The 17,482-nt window shown below is 41.9% G+C and overlaps 1 protein-coding gene across 5 annotated transcripts in view; it reads left to right on the top strand.

Moving 5' to 3' along the window:
* The window catches only part of usp25 (ubiquitin specific peptidase 25), a 113,121-nt gene that overhangs the window by 79,712 nt on the left and 15,927 nt on the right, over positions 1 to 17,482 (top strand). For 3 of the 5 annotated variants that reach the window (XM_042499678.1, XM_042499674.1, XM_042499679.1), the window contains exons 7-16: positions 982 to 1,119; positions 7,584 to 7,660; positions 7,814 to 7,887; positions 9,131 to 9,282; positions 11,763 to 11,890; positions 12,019 to 12,114; positions 12,311 to 12,478; positions 13,956 to 14,197; positions 14,345 to 14,415; positions 14,508 to 14,736. In XM_042499678.1, the coding sequence (XP_042355612.1) occupies positions 982 to 1,119; positions 7,584 to 7,660; positions 7,814 to 7,887; positions 9,131 to 9,282; positions 11,763 to 11,890; positions 12,019 to 12,114; positions 12,311 to 12,478; positions 13,956 to 14,197; positions 14,345 to 14,415; positions 14,508 to 14,736 (1,375 nt within the window). The remainder of the gene's footprint in view (positions 1 to 981; positions 1,120 to 7,583; positions 7,661 to 7,813; positions 7,888 to 9,130; positions 9,283 to 11,762; positions 11,891 to 12,018; positions 12,115 to 12,310; positions 12,479 to 13,955; positions 14,198 to 14,344; positions 14,416 to 14,507; positions 14,737 to 17,482) is intronic. The other 2 variants (XM_042499675.1, XM_042499676.1) reach the window with 2 other exon arrangements.

The following is a 17,482-nucleotide window of genomic DNA, read 5'->3' as shown; positions in this document are numbered from 1 at the left end:
ACCTGTGATAACTGTTCATCACCAAGGGGTTGAGATTGGACACACCAATTCTGAAGTCGATCAGACGAAACCTGTAGGATAAGATGGCAAAAGTACGAGGCCTAAAAATGCCAAAAATGCGCACAAAATTCAAAATGGCCGATTTCTTGTTGGGGATGGTGTGTGTGTGTGTGTTTGTGACACGCATCCATCATCCCTACTAACCTCAGAGCAGGCCTAGTGTGAGTTTTTCTTTTTACAAAGATGATTTTGGGACTTTTTGCCTTTATTAAATAGAACAGTTTAAGACTGACAAGAAAGGGGGCAGAGAGAAGGGGGATGACAGGCAACACAGTGCCACAGGTTGGAATCACACCCATGTGCTGCAAGACTCAGCCTATATGGGGTGCACACTCTGCCAGGTGAACTGGAGATCACCTAGAGATTCCACTGTGTGTATGACTTTTTCACTTCTAAGTGTTGTCTAAATTGTATCTTCTCGCAAATTTCTGTTCCCCTTGGCTCCACGTATACTTAATTGGTCGTGAATTAAAATAATCAGCATGTGAGGTGGGAGGTGGACAAAAACAAACTTCTCACTCCAAGCGTATCATGTGACCCCCTTCTTTTTTTTCCCCTCATAAACTGACGTAAACTGAATTTAGCTAGGATAAGGCTGGTAATATTCTATATTTGTGTTTATTTAAAAAATTCAACGAGACCAATGACTATCTCTCCATTCTCTCCAGCTTCCTCAGCTCCAAAAAAGTTGCTCGCACCAACGATATGAGTCTGTAAGAATATATAATGTGATTTTTTTTTTTTTTTAAGGGTAAATAACTGCCTTAAATCGCTGGAGACTGTACCACTGCTGGAAATTTTAGTTAATAAGTAGTTAATAGTGCATTTGCAGGAAAAAATATTTTCAGTTTCCCTCTGAGACAAGGAATACTGACTTGACCATTTGATTTACATATTTGTTGATTGTTTTACTCTGACTAGGAACACAGGAACCTGCCCTTTATGCAGGAGCTGAGGAACCTCTTCTCCCTCATGGTAGGATCCAAGAGGAAATATGTTGATCCATCAAGAGCTGTGGAAATCCTGAAAGACGCCTTCAAGTCCAGTGAGTCTCAGCAGGTAAGCCTCTTCCTGCCATAACCAGCTAGACATAATAACATCAGCTTAGTACAGGCAACGATAAATGAACACAGCGTCTCTATTAAAAGTGGGTGAGGCATTCTATCTCGTTACTATCCAAGTATCTCCTAAAGATGAAATCAAAGAGACCACAGATAGCATCCATAATATTCAGTAGAAATGTAGGCAACTTGACTTCAGTCTCATGAACAGAAGAAGAGAGGATGAGAGGTGAAATGTCTGAGATTGACTGAGATTCTCCAACACAGCTTTACATAGCAGTGTTTACCTGGTAGATAATGAAGTGTCTGGAAAATTAGTAAAATCATTGAGATCTTCCACCTGCCCTGCTTAACCTCCTTTTAAAAAAATAAATAAATAATTTAGTCCAAGGAGCTACGCTCCCTGTAGCTTTTAAGTATCCTATATCTATCATCATTTGGTAACAGCAGGCAAATCTCAAATCTTCCAATTTTAAGTAAATCTAGTGCAGTGCCCATTCAAAATATGGCTGTCCAAAACAGACAAATTGTTCGTCCTGTGGTATTGCTGCTTGCCTTTTTGTCAAACTGCTCATACAAACAACTGCACACTCAACACTGTGCATCTTCTCCTGAGTCTTGAGTCATTCAGGTCCTGAGCAAAACACCTGAACCCCAAACAGCTATAGATTTATTAGGATGTTTAGAAATGAAAAACATTATATTATGTGCCTATTCTAACTCACTGCACCCCAAAATAACTCCCAAAAGGCTCCCAAAGCACTTAAGATACATGTATCAACAGTATACTACTTATTTACAGTGTATTTCTACTTGTATTGTAAAAAAATGTACTATTACATTTACCTGACAGAGACATGGTGCTTGTTACACTGCAGATTCAGATTTTACTCACAAAAAATAACAATTAAAATATGATGCAATATTATTCAGTAAACTATCCAGCATTATATTAGAATTAAAAGCTCCACCATGAACAGATGTTAAATAGATGTAAGAACATTGTGCTGATGCTTGTGTTTTACTGTTCACAAAATGGTATTTATAGTTTTATTACAGAAAGTTAAAAATGTAATTCAGAAAAAAAGGTTTTCAGTATTTCCTCCACCGTTGCAAACAGCCTACCGACACTGGGCCTCATTCACCAGTGTCTTCCTAAGTATTTTCATAAAATTCCTCTTAAATTGTTCTTAAGTAACTTCAGAAAACACTACATCAGATTCATAAAACGTGTTCTTAACTGCAGGTTAAGATCCTTGATCCTTGTTTGCACCTAGGATCACACCGGCTGTGAATGCTGTTTCTGGAGAAGGACGCAGTTCAGATAAGGTTATAAAGTTGTGGTATGATATGAAATATATTATAAATTACAAAATTATTATTTTAATTTAAGTATTTCAATACCATACAACTGTAGAATGGAAGAAGACACAATAACCATGTGCGTAAAGCCTCATTCCTACTGCACGAACAGCCGCTGACATCTGTTTTTTTAATGCAATGGGAATGCGTACGATCGGCATTTACAGTCATATGACTCTGCAGTAGACACAAGTTTTTTTCACCTCTGAATCCGATCGGCATTGATGGGAACGCAACACCTAGGTGAACGCGGTAATTTAAGCTCCTTAACCGGTGAGATACAATGACACACCGTCACTTATTACTATCTGTGTCCTACGACACAGCAGTAAAACACTGATCCAATCACATCTGCACCAAGTTTGAAAGGGGGACTTGACTCACTGAAAGTCAGCCCTATTATATAATGGAAAGTGGCTTGTGCCAGCTTTTCTGGCCATTTTGAGTCATCTTTCAAGACCCACAGAATATTTCGTACAAAGGATCTGAAAACATCAAATGAAAGAAGAAACTTTCTTTTTCATCATGGAAAAAATGTTTGTTTGCACCTTGTTCCATTCTTGACTTATCTGAAGTTGAATAGAAGCTAGTTTCATCAAAAAGACCACTTTTTTTCTAGAAAGCTGAGAAAAATGCATTTTTGTGAAAGTGAGTCTGTCAAGCAAAACAATGATTTGAATGTTTTAATTTTGCCTTCAATGACATAAAAGACATCTGAAAATTGTATTACAAATGTTATTTTATTGTAAAATAAACGCGGAGCTTTGCGTGCATTGATCCTGTTGAGGAATCTCCTTATGCTGCCCAGGTACAGTGTCATCACCTGGTCACCTGGAGGGGTTGGTGTCTTCTGTGCAGTGGTGCTGTTGTGTGCCTCACAGCAAACAAAGAAGTTGTGAAGCTCATTCAGTGGAGAGGTGGAGCTGCTGCAAGTCTGCGGCTTGTAGTCCGTAATGGTCTGTATCCCCCGCCATAGACTCCAAGTGTCTATGTTGTCACTGAAGCGATGGTCTATCCTCCTGGAGTACTGCCTCTTGGCCTCTCTGATGCTTTGGGACAGGTTGGCTCTAGCTGTCCTCAGGCTCACCTCGTCCCCAGCTCTGAAGCATAACAGTGATGTGGTCAGAGGCACTGAGGTGGGAGAAAGGTAGGGCCTTGTAGGCTCCTCTCTGGGTGGTGAAAACATGATCCAGTGTGTTGTTACCCTGAGTAGGAAAGTTAATGTGTTGGTGTATCTTGGGAAATACACTCTTTGGGTCTGCGTGGTTGAAATCCCCATCCAAGTTGAGAAAAGCATCTGGGTGGGCTGTGCCTCGCTCCTGTTGTTGTTGTTGTTGTTGTTGTTGTTGCTGCTGCTGCTTGAAGGGATGTACACGGTGATGCCTTTGTCAGTTTTAACATGTCGAGCCACGCCAGAGATAGATCTTTTTTGGAGGAAGGCCAAAATGGGCACCTGTCTGCTTCCAAGCAGGTAGTTGTGACTTCTTGTCGACCGCAGCCAACCCTTGTTAATTCCATTTCTCCCCCAGTAACAATTGTGTGTGGCGAGACTCCTCTCATCCCCTGTCTGTGCAGGAGAGCACAGAGAAAGACGTTTTTACAAGTCTGTGTTCAGCTCTCAGTACTTTTGTAGCCTCTAACAGAATCTTTCTCCTCCTTCCTTGTTTGTACTTTAGATCTCTGCTTTATTTTACTGTTCACATTTTCTTCCAACTGTGCGGGAGTCTGTTAAGTTGGTTTTGATGAAAACCCAACATTTCCTTATTTTGCTGTTTCACAGTAAAAGTGTTTACATAACAAACGAACAGGGGACTTTTATTGTGAAGTATCTATAGGAATTGAAAAGTGTTTATTACCACATTAGTGGAACTTTGTTAGCATGCAGGAGTCCATAAGTGCTGTACCATTCATGGCACAACACAAGAGGACCTCCTCAGGTCAAGAATTTGCTGTTCAATTACATTTGAAGGAAAAAGGTAATTCCTTCGAGGACAACGATGTACACATCCTTGCCAAAAAAGACAGATAGTCAGAAAGTGGTGTCAAAGAAGTCATCTATGTCAAACTGGAAAGAACATCTTTGAACAGAAGAGGGGACTACGACACTACTTATCACCCACTTACAATAAGGTCCTGAGTTCCCCACAAAGATCAACACCCATTCACACGTGGACCCATCTATTCCCAACAACCTGCATGAATCTGATAACGACGAAAACAACTCTCAAGTGGCCTTAATGATTCTGAAACTGAGAGTCCACATGTGACCTTAACGACTCAGTAGCACACCTGCACAGGGTTTAAAGCCTGCACTCCCTTCCAGTTGGTTAAAACTGAAGAAGCTTCTTGGATGAGAGGCGAAACGTCTTCAAGAAACTGAAACCAGTCCCAGTTGCCAACGAAGCTGGATTACTGAGAACCTTCATCAACACATGCAGGAAGTGTAAAAGTAGAAACAGCCACAGTGAGATGTTAGATGAGAACCAACAGACTCATACTGAACAAACGCAAACAGCTCACCTCCAGTAGGTCAAATCTTTTCCTGCCATATGATGGAAATACACAGACACACATTTAAAAAAAACCAAAAACTAACAAAAAAAAATAATGAGGAACTTTAGCCCTCTGCTTTTACTTCGCTACAGGCAAGCCGTCATCAGCTAAAGACACCTTCTAGCAGGTAGCCTTGTTGTAATGGAGGTGCAAATCTCTGCTGTGCTGGGCTAACAGGTCACACCAAACCAAACCAAGCCAAGCTAGTCCACGACTGTCGAAATGGGGTATATTAGAGATGGTTTCATGTTAAACTTCAGCAATTTACCAACTCCTCTGTTGTGAGAGTCATCTCTATCCAAAGCTCAGTGTACATCAGCTGATGACAGACTTAATATTGATATTACTCAGGGGACTGTCTAGCTTGTTGGTGCAGTTACAGAAATTCTTCACTCCCTAAATAATAATTTGTATTACTTACTCACCATGTTATGTTGAAATTGTGAAGAATGCCTCCATGGGAAACATTTAACAAGGGCTGCACTAAACGATTCTTTTTTTAATTGATTAATCGATCGATCATTGTTTTTGATTAATCTATTGATTTTTTTTAATTGATTTAACTATTATTTTTTTATTACTCGATTCACAAAACAACAAATTTATGGAAAATAATTTATAACAAATAACAAAACTTGTCATTTATATTTCAATATTTTATTCTATCATCTTCAATCATTACAGAGTATACACTGCGGGGCATAAATAGCCCTTAATAGCCCACTCGTAACTAGTCATCAGTGTTTTACAGTCTGATATAAAGTGTCTCCAAAATAAAATGAATTCAAGAGCTTGTTCCATTCAAGTAAAAGGAACGTAGTGCAATCTACATTTAGCAATCCAACATCAAAATTAAAGCTGCAAGCAGTGATGAAAGGGCCCTCACACCCCCACGTATGTCGGGGTTCTTTACAGGACTCCGACTGACACAGTCACTCTGTGAAAGTCAGATAATGCACGAAGAGAGTTTGGACCCTGGAGTGAGATATTTGACATGGTGTAGTACTTTCAGCGGCCACTAGGTGGCAGTGGAGGGGACACTATTTCCATGTCATCTAGGTGTACATCATTTATAGACCAAACCATGTAAATATCATGTAGATCCAATGATAATTGTCCCTCAAGGCTTACTTCCCAATGTCAGTAGGTAGCGCAGTTATGACTAGTGAAAATTATCATACAGATGTGTTCAGGACGGGACCCTTATTGGACCTATGACGTTTCAGGTATATCAGACAATTTACACCAAAGTTACAACAATTTCCTGTTGTATGATGAAACATTGATATTGTATGCCACTTAACTGAGTACTGGAAAACTGTAAAAGTTCTGCACGGACATGTGATACCTTTTCATCACCAAGAGGTTGAGAATAGACACACCGATTCTGAAGTCGATCAGATGAATCCTGCAGGACAAGATGGCAAAAGAACAAGGCCCGAAATTGCCAAAAATGCACACAAAATTCAAAATGGTTGACTTCCTGTTGGGTTTGGGGGATGGATCAAAGAGGCTTTTTTGCACATCTTGGCATGATACATGAGTGTACCAAATTTCATAATTGTAGGTGAAACTTTATATGAACTTCCCCTTGGGGCTACATGTAAATGTCTTTAGCTTGCAAGTTAAAGCAATAAGTTTGTGACTCCAAGAAATGTATATTATACATAATGGTTCGATTTTATGAAATAAATAATGGCTATGCAATGCACGTTATGACTGACATTACCTGTGATGTTTCGAGCTCACAGTGAAGACTTCGTAGTAGTAGAAACGTGAGTTGTATTCATAAGACTTTGCACTCACAGATTTTACACAGCAGAATTTTGTGCAAAACAACTTTTTTGACATAGAAATTGTTAAAATTAGAAATAAGAATGATTAATTATGGAGACATCTTTTTGACAGCTATCTTACACCATACAGTAAAAGGTGGTAAAGAGTCAAAATAATAATGAAAACATAATTTTTGCTGTCTATTCCTGCTGACAGATGCGTGAGTCATGCGTAAAAGAAACGGCAAGCCACCGTTTCTCTAGATATGCAGCTAACATGCTGCTTCCCTTTCAACACAAAAGCCCTCTGACAGTGTCTCTGTGGACAGAATCCCATCAGTTGCTCATACAATGCATTCTACTCTGAAACATTTACAGGACCAGGTTGTTGGCTGTGCAGGAGCTTGCACGACTTTATAAATGAGTGGAATTTGTGCTTTTAAATACAGAAATATAACACTTATAGCAGCAGGCAGCGACATTATATCAGCGCTGCTGTGTGAACACTACATGCATGAAACACGTTGCTGCACGGCGAGGCTGACGTCTCGCGCCCATGACGCAGACTGTGTAAAACGGGCCTTGCATTTTCCTTGCAACGCGTTGACACACGTTATGTAAATCGACGTATTTACGCCTCGCCCCAGCCCTACATTTAACACATTTAATAAAAGCAAAATTATATCAAAACGTGTTTGAAAACATCCATTGGTCATGTCTCAAAGGCAATCCTTTTCTTGTTCACTTTGTATGACCGTACTTTTCTCCACAGCAGGATGTGAGCGAGTTCACCCACAAGCTGTTGGACTGGCTGGAGGATGCCTTCCAGATGAAGGCTGAAGAAGACAGGTAACCACAGCTCTCTCCATTCAGAAAGAATGGACAAGCAGCAGATACATGCTTGTTGGTGTTATTGGGCCGCAGATTATGAGGCAGAAAATCCGATGGATGTATCAAAGTTGCCTTCTATAAGCAAGTTTGGCCTTTTTGTTTTGCTTTCAGGGAGGGTGAGAAGCCAAAGAACCCCATGGTGGAGCTTTTCTATGGTCGTTTCCTCGCTGTGGGCGTCCTGGAAGGTGAGATTAGGTGTTGGATTAAAACCAGTGAAAACAGAAACAAAGGGATACGTACAGTATGGCAGAGAGATAAAGTGTTAGCATGGTGTGACTGCAGCTGACAGAAAGTGAGCAAGTCCTTGCCCCTCGCAATTAAAGGTGACTTTGTCTAAATTACGTGGTCCATGTGAAGGAGGACAACGGCTGCAGTGATGATGGAAAAACCTTGATGGCTTATTGACATAGCACTCATAATGCATGACAGTACTGGCCCAGATCCACCGGAGGCTTTCTCACTTTCTTTTTGGGAGGTGTGCTGCTGTTTGATGATAAGTGAGTTACTGCAGAACAACCATTGGTGAACCAATCATATTTGAAGATGGATCCATGTGAGAACCTAACACTTAGGTGTCACAACAAGAGGTGCTCTGGGAAGTTGAGTTCTAATGGCTGTTCCTTGTTTGAGGAACAAAGAAGACAAAAGTCGCCATGGAAGACAGAACTCACAGGACATGTGACACATGTCCAGTGTCAAGTGACCAAATGAATGATTCATATGTGGAGTTCCCAGGACCCAACAATGTCCATTTAATTTTGGGAATCCAAAATCATGAAAGAGATTGATATATCACAGGGAAATGTTTGCAGTAATACCCCACATATTTGGGAATTCTAGTACATTGTATGAACTGAAAAATACAAAGTTATTATCTACCAGCGTTCTTCAAGGACCTTTGTGCTGTACTGCTGACACTGCTGCCTTGGAGCACAGAGTTTCAGAGAGATATGGGTGAGAGGAGGCAGCTAGGTGTCAGATCTGTGCAGAGCAGCGGAACAAAACCACAGACACATGACAGAGAATGATAACATTACCTAAAACACACGTTTTAGGAGTAGGAGTAGTTCTGTGATAAGAGAAATAGTTCAGAAACAAGTAAATTCACACGAAGCCACTGTTAAATTTTAACACAGATTTGTTGTTCACACAATAGCATTATCAGGAAAAATAATAGTGCATCCCATGGAGACACTCTTTGCCTTTCTTACTCTTCAGTTACGCCTGGCACACCTTTGACCATTGCATGTGACAAATGTGATGCATGCTGTCTTTCTCTCACACATTTTGATGATACAGTTCTACTTGACTGACAAATAGGCACACATCTATATCTCAGGGTTAACTCTTACCCCCTTTTAGTTAGGTCAGGAGTATGACTGTCACTGCTTATCTGCTTATGTTTATTGTATATGTGTACTTTTACAGGTAAAAAATTTGAAAACACAGAGATGTTTGGGCAGTACCCGCTGCAGGTGAATGGCTTTAAGGATCTCCACGAATGTCTCGAGGCAGCAATGATTGAGGGCGAGATCGAGTCCCTGCACTCGGCAGAGAACTCTGCCAGGTCTGGACAAGAGGTCAGTGTCAAAGCGGTATGACAGTAGTTATTGATGAAAATTCTGAGAAGCTGAACAAAATAAAATGTATACATTTTGTATTCCTCCTCAGATGAAAAGCAAGAGGTGCACTAGCTGTAACTCATGGCCATAAGAGTTAAACATGAGAGTTACAGTATATATAATGGTTCTGGAGGTGTTGTTGGAGATGTTTGAGTCTCTGTTTGCAAACATTATCAACAGTCAGTACATTTCCATGCACAGTTTGGTTGAGGGGCAGTCATAACTTAGTTAGGCCATTTAACTGGACTACTGTCCTTGCCCCTGTATAAAGTGACAGAAGGTGGAGATATGCCTCCTTTCAGCTAGATGCAATAAACCTATATTATTTATACAGTCTATAATATAGTAATAATAATAATTATAATAATAATAATACATTTTATTTAAAAGCGCTTTACAGGGTGAGTAAAACACAAACAAAAAATAACACAGAATAAATAAAAGCACAGTAACTGTCCAGAGTAATATTGTGAGCGAGGAGCGAGTGAGTTGAGAATGTTAGTGAGACCATTGTTGTACTGGGCAATAAGATCATCAGGGGCGGAGGAAGAGTCCAGAGTCAGGTTGGTAATGCAGGAGGAGAGAGAGTCCATGTTAATGTCCTTTATATTGCGGTAAGAGATGACACGGGGTAGTTTGGAAATAGTCGGAGGGTGACATTAAATGTGAGGAGGAAGTGGTCAGTAATATGAAGATCATCAGCAGTACAGTTGGAGGGGGTGAGACCAGAACAGCAAATTAAGTCCAGGGTGTGACCTTTAGTGTGTGTGGGGAAGTCTGAGAACTGTTGAAAGCCAAAACTGTGGAGCGATGAAGAGAAGTCTATGGTGAGGAGAAGAGCAGTGTTGTCCATATGTATATTAAAGTCCCCCAGCAGAATTATATTACATGAGGTGTGTGAGGAGGGCAGAAAGTTCATTTAAAAAGTCCAGGCGAAGCTTCCGGGGGGGGTACGAGGGGGGGGTAGACTGTGACAATGAGTATGGGGCTGGGTCCGGATAGTTGACAGACAAGGCATTCTAGCGAGGAGGACCTTCCACTTCTCGCGGTGGAGTATCGCGAGACCACCTCCGCGACCCGAGCCGTGAGGTTTGCAAATGTAAACAAACTCAGGAGGGGGAGAGTCATTACGTTGGGGAAAGTCACCAGGAAGGATATCCTGGACGAGATGTCCTTTGCTCGTGAGGAGCGGATGTTCAACGGGCCAAAGTTGACACCGGTGTTGCGGCTGCTGAGAGGGGCATTAGCCGACCTAGCCAGGCTGGCTAACACACTGTGATTCACAGTCCGGCCAGTGTTTCTGTGTGGTCGACGAGTGGAGGACCAAAAGGAGGTAATCCCCTTGGAGCCGCCGAAGTGGAACCCCCGTTAAGACACACGGTGGATGTACCTCCGGCGAGGCAGGAGGGAGATGTCCGGATGGAAGTGTAGAGCTGCCGGTGGAGATCCGGACCACTGAGTGCAAAGCCGGAGGAGCTCCGTGGCTGAATACTGGAGGAGTCCATCCACGGGCGGATGGAGGAGCGACAGGACTGTCCAGACAAGCAGAGACCACATATAGACCCTGCTGACCGACATTGTAAGGCGCGGCAGACAGGTGATGACATGGAACCGGCCGGTGAGCCGAGCAGGAAGGCTAAAGAAAGCCAACAATCATGGGACCACGGAGCGATGGCAGCACAAAGAAGGTCATCAGGTGAAATGGGAGGTTTAAAATACCCAGTTTAGAGTAGAGGTACGCTCATAAAGTGGCTGAAGAACTGTAAAAACGCGTTAAAAGTCGCCGGTGAGTAGCGACAGCAAAACGCGCCAGAGTCCCAATAGACCCAATCACAATCACTGTTTATTTTCAATAAAAAACCACTGCATCATGTACATAGAATCAAACGGTGCTGAGCAAACTCTGCCTTCATTGATTAGTTTGAAGCCACAAATACAGTGAACACTTACACTGGCATTTATTTTTGTCTGGTTCTGTGCCTCCCCTAAAACACCTTGCCCCCCCTCCCCTGAAGAGGTGCAACCCACACTTTGAAAACAGCTGCTTTAAAAACTTAATTGTTCTCCTTTTTCCCTTTGTGGACACCAGAACTCTTAATTCTATATTTTAAGTGTAGGCCCCTATATAGAGTTCGGGACAACTGGGAAATTGTAGTAAATCCCCATACCCCAAGTTCCCATTGTGACCTGAATGTGAAGTATTGAGCTCCTAACCTACGTTGTTCTCCAATCAATGTGATGAAAATGCAATGAATGAGAGTTAGAAATGCCCCTCAACTTTACATCAAAAGCCCCAAAAATCTTTTCAAACAGTGATATTGCAAATACAATCTTGTTATGAAGATCTATAAAAAAATACAGGGAAAATGTCTTTACCAAACTCTACGTTGTTACACAATAAGAGATCATCTCTAGATCAACACCCAAATTTCTTTCAGCACTGGTTTACAGAACTGCCTCCCGTGTTGACCTTTGAACTGTCAAGATTTGAGTTTAACCAAGCACTGGGGCGACCTGAGAAGATCCACAACAAGCTTGAGTTCCCCTCTATCCTCTACATGGACAGGTAATGGAAATACTGTACTAATGCTGGTCTTCATCATAGAATCTACAGTATTTGTCTCTGCAGTACATTACAGTTAATCCTAGGTCTGTTTCAGACTGATGCCTCAGCTGTGCTCATCTTGCTGTTAGGTACATGGACAGGAACAGGGAAATTACCAGGATCAAGAGGGAGGAGATCAAGAGACTGAAAGAGCATCTGACACTGCTTCAGCAGCGACTGGAGAGGTACTTCTTGCCTACCAATAACTTTTTATTTAGCCAAGGTTGACAAAGCTCTCTAGGCAGCCATGGAGAATAATTTCTCACTTTGAGTGGGCCCTCTCTCTCTTTGTCTGTCACGCTGTCCTCTATTCTTATTTGTCTCCCCTTTGGCTTCCCTGCATCTCTTTGACACTCACTCTTTCTCCCTCTTCTCTCTCAGGTATCTGAATTATGGCTCAGGCCCCAAGAGGTTTCCTCTGGCAGATGTCCTCCAGTATGCCATGGAGTTTGCCTCCAGTAAGCCAGTGTGCACCTCCCCAGTGGAAGACTTTGACTCATCAGCACCACCAGGTGGCACAACAGGACAACTGCCCCCACTAAGGCAAGTGTAAGAGCTGGGCCGTCGACCCTTTTACCCCTTTTCCGTTACCACTTTTGGTATTTTCTTTCAATTGTACAGGAGTCTTTTAAGTTTCTTTAGGTGAAAACCCAACATTTCCTTATTTTGCTGCTTCGCAATAAAAGCTTATGCATGATAAATAACAGGAGATTTAAATAATCTACAGGAAATTAAATGTGTTTATCACTGAATTAGCAGATATTTGTTAGCAGCTTTTCTTCAAGATAAACAAGGCTAGTGGTATTGCAGGGAAGAAGAGTTGAAGCAGAAACAGCCACAGTGAGATGTTTTAGAGCTGCAGACAACAGGCTCTCACTGCACCTCTGAAAACACCTCCAGCAGGTGAAGTACTCTGCCTGCCTGCTGTGTGATGGAAACACTTTTAAACATCATCACTCCAGACAAGCACATTATCAGTTAGACACACCTTCAAGAGGGTAGCCCTGGTGTGATGGAGACACAAATCTAATGAAATCTTCCATTCAGGTCAAAGAAAAGTCTCAGTCATTTTTATCTGTCTGAATTTTTAAACATGACTCTGTGATAAGCAGTGAAAAAATTTGTTCTTAGATGTATCGTAATGCAGACATGGACAATTCAGCATCAATTCACTAATATTAATGACTGATGTTAGTTAATAAGATGATGTTGAGAGAACTAAAGCGATGGAGCAGTACAGCACCCAGACAGTCTACAGCAAGGACATGCAGAGTTCACTTGTAATTTCATCTTCACAAAGGCCAGCTGTTGCAGGCATGTTTTAATTTAATGTTGTTGGTGAGAAGAGCATGAAGAATATTGTGAATACTTTTTACGCAATCACCCAGAGGCTGACCTAAAGGGAGCAGAGCAGCGATCAGCTGGAACGTAAACAAATGAGAGCCACTGACCAACACCCAACTTAACAACTTAAACCATCGCTATGGTGTAGAAAATAACTAAAAAACCATATCAATCAATCAATCTACAAAAACCTTTTTTACATAGCACTTTTCATACAAAAAATATTATAGCACAAAGTGCTTTACAAACAGACAGATTAACCTCAGATAAAATGGTATATATAAAACAACAGTGCAAATGGTCTTTTAATAATCAAATTGAAATGATACCACTTACTTTATACTTTTATACTTTTCACTCAGCGTATATGTCTATATCATCACAAATACACTAGGTTTGAATAGTAGTAAAGAAAGTAATCAAAACGTTTGATCTATCAGGGTGTACTTTTCAAACAACACTGAGGTGCTGTGAACTGCCTCACTGTTGCCCCACTGTCCAAAGTAAACCTCTCTGGCAGTGTCAGCACTTCTTGAGTTGGTTTCTACTTTGACGCCAAGCCTGAATAGGGTTTAGTTTTTCATGGTTGTAGCATTAACATGAGCTGCAAGAAAGACTGGTATCAGTAGACCATTTTTGTGTATGTTTTTTATTTTTTAATACTGTGTGTCTCACCCTGCAGCATAGCTGAACAGGACTCTCTGCCTCCGCCAGAGAGCTCATGCCCTGCCTTAGGTCCCACCACAGCTCCCACTGCAGCCCAGCAGCAGCAGAGAGTACCCGTTCATAAGCCCTTTACCCAGTCCCGGCTACCTCCTGACCTCCCCATGCACCCTGCCCCGCGCCACATCACTGAAGAGGAGTTGAGGGTGCTGGAGGGCTGCTTGCATCGCTGGAGGAGTGAAGTGGAAAATGACACCCGTGGTAGGTCAACCTGCCTTCTATTTGCACATGATCATATTAGTTGTGGTTCCTTTGGCATTACTTACCTGTCCATTGCCTCCTCTGTAATATTGTGAAGGTAAACATTACATGAGAGCATTAGGTTGTATATGCTGTTCTTTCTAACAGATCTGCAGGGCAGTATAACCAGAATCCACAGAACCATAGAGCTAATGTACTCTGACAAATCTATGATGCAGGTGAGCAGCACTCTGCGTTAATCATTCATTCCAAAACAAGCAACTGCTCCATTTGTGCAGTAGCATTTCACATCCCCTTTGTGTTGTCTCAGGTTCCATATCGGCTTCATGCAGTGCTTGTTCATGAAGGCCAGGCCAATGCAGGTCACTACTGGGCTTACATCTATGACCCACATCAGCGTTGCTGGATGAAGTACAATGACATCTCTGTCACCAAGTCGACCTGGGAAGAACTGGTCAGGGACTCGTTTGGAGGCTACCGCAACGCCAGTGCCTACTGTCTCATGTATATCAACGACAAGAAGCCCTTTCTCATAGAAGGTACACATTCACCAAGGGCTAGCCCATAGAACGATTCGTGTTGTGTGAGAGATTGGTTTTGTTTGTTCATTAGTTCAGCCATTTTTTCACAAAAACACTTGTTGGACTTGGCCAAAAGATAACATCTGCTACTGATTTGTCTGGTAAAGGACTGATTCAGTCACGGGATGTTGTGTTCACTGACATCATAGAAAAAGAACCACCATGGTTTCTACAGCTTTTTCTATCACTTCTGTTGCACTCCCTCACTGATCATCATGTAATCTTACAACTCCAAATTTGGAGCTAACAAACAATTATTTAATAAATAAAACTAAATTACCCCTGAGCTTCTTGTTAATTTAACACTAGAAAACAAACTGTCACAGTGTGTTTACACCAGACACAGGGCAAGCGCTTTACACAGTGTGTTTACATTCAAAGTCAATACAAAGACGTAAATTCACGCCCAGCGGGGTGATGGACGTGATGAATGCGTTGAGCGAGAATTTCACGTAAGACTCTTTTGCAGTAGTCTGTCAGTGGAGATTCTCCTGACGTTACTGAGACAAGGAGCTTCACTCAGCCTCAGTGCTGTACAGAGACAGAACAAATAAGGACCTGAGGGCCTCGGAGATCAGTGAGCAGGGCTATAAATTTACATGATAAGCTGTGAAAGTACACCTGTGTCTTCAGCCGGGGGCAGCAGCTCTTCTCTGAGCTACTCCCCAATATCCGAGCTCCTCACCCAATCTCTAAGGCTGCGCCCAGACATCCTATGGAGTCAAGTCAATTTTATTCATAAAGCCCATTATCACAAATCACAGCTTGCCTTAGAGGGCTTTGCAGCATACAACATCCTTCTGCCCTTAGACCCTCACATCATCTAAGGAAAAACTCCCCCCAAAAAAACACCTGCAACGGGGGGAAAATGGTAGAAACCTCAGGAAGAGTGACTGAGGAGGGATCCCTCTTCCAGGACAGACAGACGTGCAATAGATGTCATAAATAACAATGAAATTACAGTAATGACATAAAGAGAGGGAGAGGGGAAGAGATGCACAGCAATAATGGGAACAATAACATATCATTTAACAACAGTGATAGACATAAAATGAATAAATGCAATGTATGATAGCATGTGATGTTATGTGCAAATATTGTAGGTTTTGAGTCCCACACATATACTGTATTAATAGTGGAGGCATGACTCACAATAATGGCAGTAGAATGCCGCATTGAGCAGGATCACGGCATTGACGCAGTCAAGTCCCACGACACAGGCACAGCCTCAGACAGGACAACAGCACAACCAGGACCATGATCCAGGCAAGCTGGAGGTACAACATCAGTGCAGCCACAGCACAAGCACAGCCAAAGGTAGCAACACAGCCATCACCATGATCCAGGCGCAGATTGTAGCCAAGATCCTAAAAACTACGAAACAAGGGAGCACAAATGCTCCGGAGAAGAAGCTGAATTAGTGTAATGTAGTAAAAAGACATGAGTGTTTGCATATGGAGGGAGCAAGAGAAGGAAGGAGGAGCTCAGTGTATCATACAAAGTCTCCCGGCAGACTAAACCCGTGTCAGCCTAATTAGGGGCTGGTTTAGGCAACCTGAGCCAGCCCTAATTGTAAGCTTTATCAAAGAGGAAAGTCTTAAGTCTACCCTTAAAAGTGGAGACGGTGTCTGCCTCCCAGACTGAAACTGGAAGATGGTTCCATAAAAGAGGAGCGTGGTAACTGAAGTCTCTGGCTCCCATCTTACTTTTGGAGACTTTAGGAACTTTAAGTAACCCTGTGTTTTCAGAGCGCAGTGCTGTTGAGGGTTGATAGGGAACTATCAGAGCCTGACCGTTCAGAGCTTTGTAGGTAAGGAGGAGGATTTTAAATTCAGTTCTGGATTTTAAAGGGAGCCAGTGTAAGGAAGCTAAAACAGGAGAAATATGATCCCTTTTCTTGGTTCCCATTAGTACATGTAGAGCAGCATTCTGGACCAGTTGGAGAGACTTCAGAGACTTGTTGGGGCAACCGGATAATAGGGAGTTGCAGTAATCCAACCTAGAAGTAACAAATGCGTGCACAAATTTTCGGCATCTGTTTGAGACAGGATATGCCTAATTTTTGCAATGTTACTCAAGTGAAACGAAGTAGTCCTAGAACTTTTCTTTATATGGGAGGCAAAAGATAAAGCTTGATCGATTAAAGCTCAGAGGTTCCTTACAGTTGTCCCAGAGGCCAAGGCAATGCTATTTATGGAAATTATATCTTTAGTGAAAGAGTTTCTGAGGTGTTTGGGGTCAAGTACAATAACTTCAGTTTTGTCTGAATTTAACATCAGGAAACTGCAGCTCATCCAGGCTTTTATGTCCTTAAAACATGCTTGTAATCTAGATAACTGATTGGTTTCATCTGGCTTCATTGATAGATACAGTTCCGTACCATCCACATAACAATGGAAATTTACAGAGTGATTTCTAAAAATGGTGCCTAGGGAAAGCATACAGTATATAAGGTGAAAAGGACTGGTCCAAGCACAGAACCTTGTCGTACTCCGAAGCAGACCTTAGTATGCACGGAGGATTGATCATTAATATGAACTGAGAGCGATCTGATAAGTATGATTTAAACCAGCTTAGTGCTGTTCCTTAAAGGCCAATTAAATGTTCCAGTCTGTGGATTTAGATTTGATGGTCCATGGTATCAAATGCGGCACTAAGATCTAATAGGATTAATACAAAGACCATTCCTTTATCAGAGGCAATC

The sequence above is a fragment of the Plectropomus leopardus genome, chromosome 13 (genome assembly GCF_008729295.1).
Source record: "Plectropomus leopardus isolate mb chromosome 13, YSFRI_Pleo_2.0, whole genome shotgun sequence".
Taxonomy (NCBI): Eukaryota; Metazoa; Chordata; class Actinopteri; order Perciformes; family Serranidae; genus Plectropomus; species Plectropomus leopardus.
The sequence above is the reverse complement of the archived record's forward strand: the minus strand, read 5'-3'. Positions and strand labels throughout refer to the sequence as shown.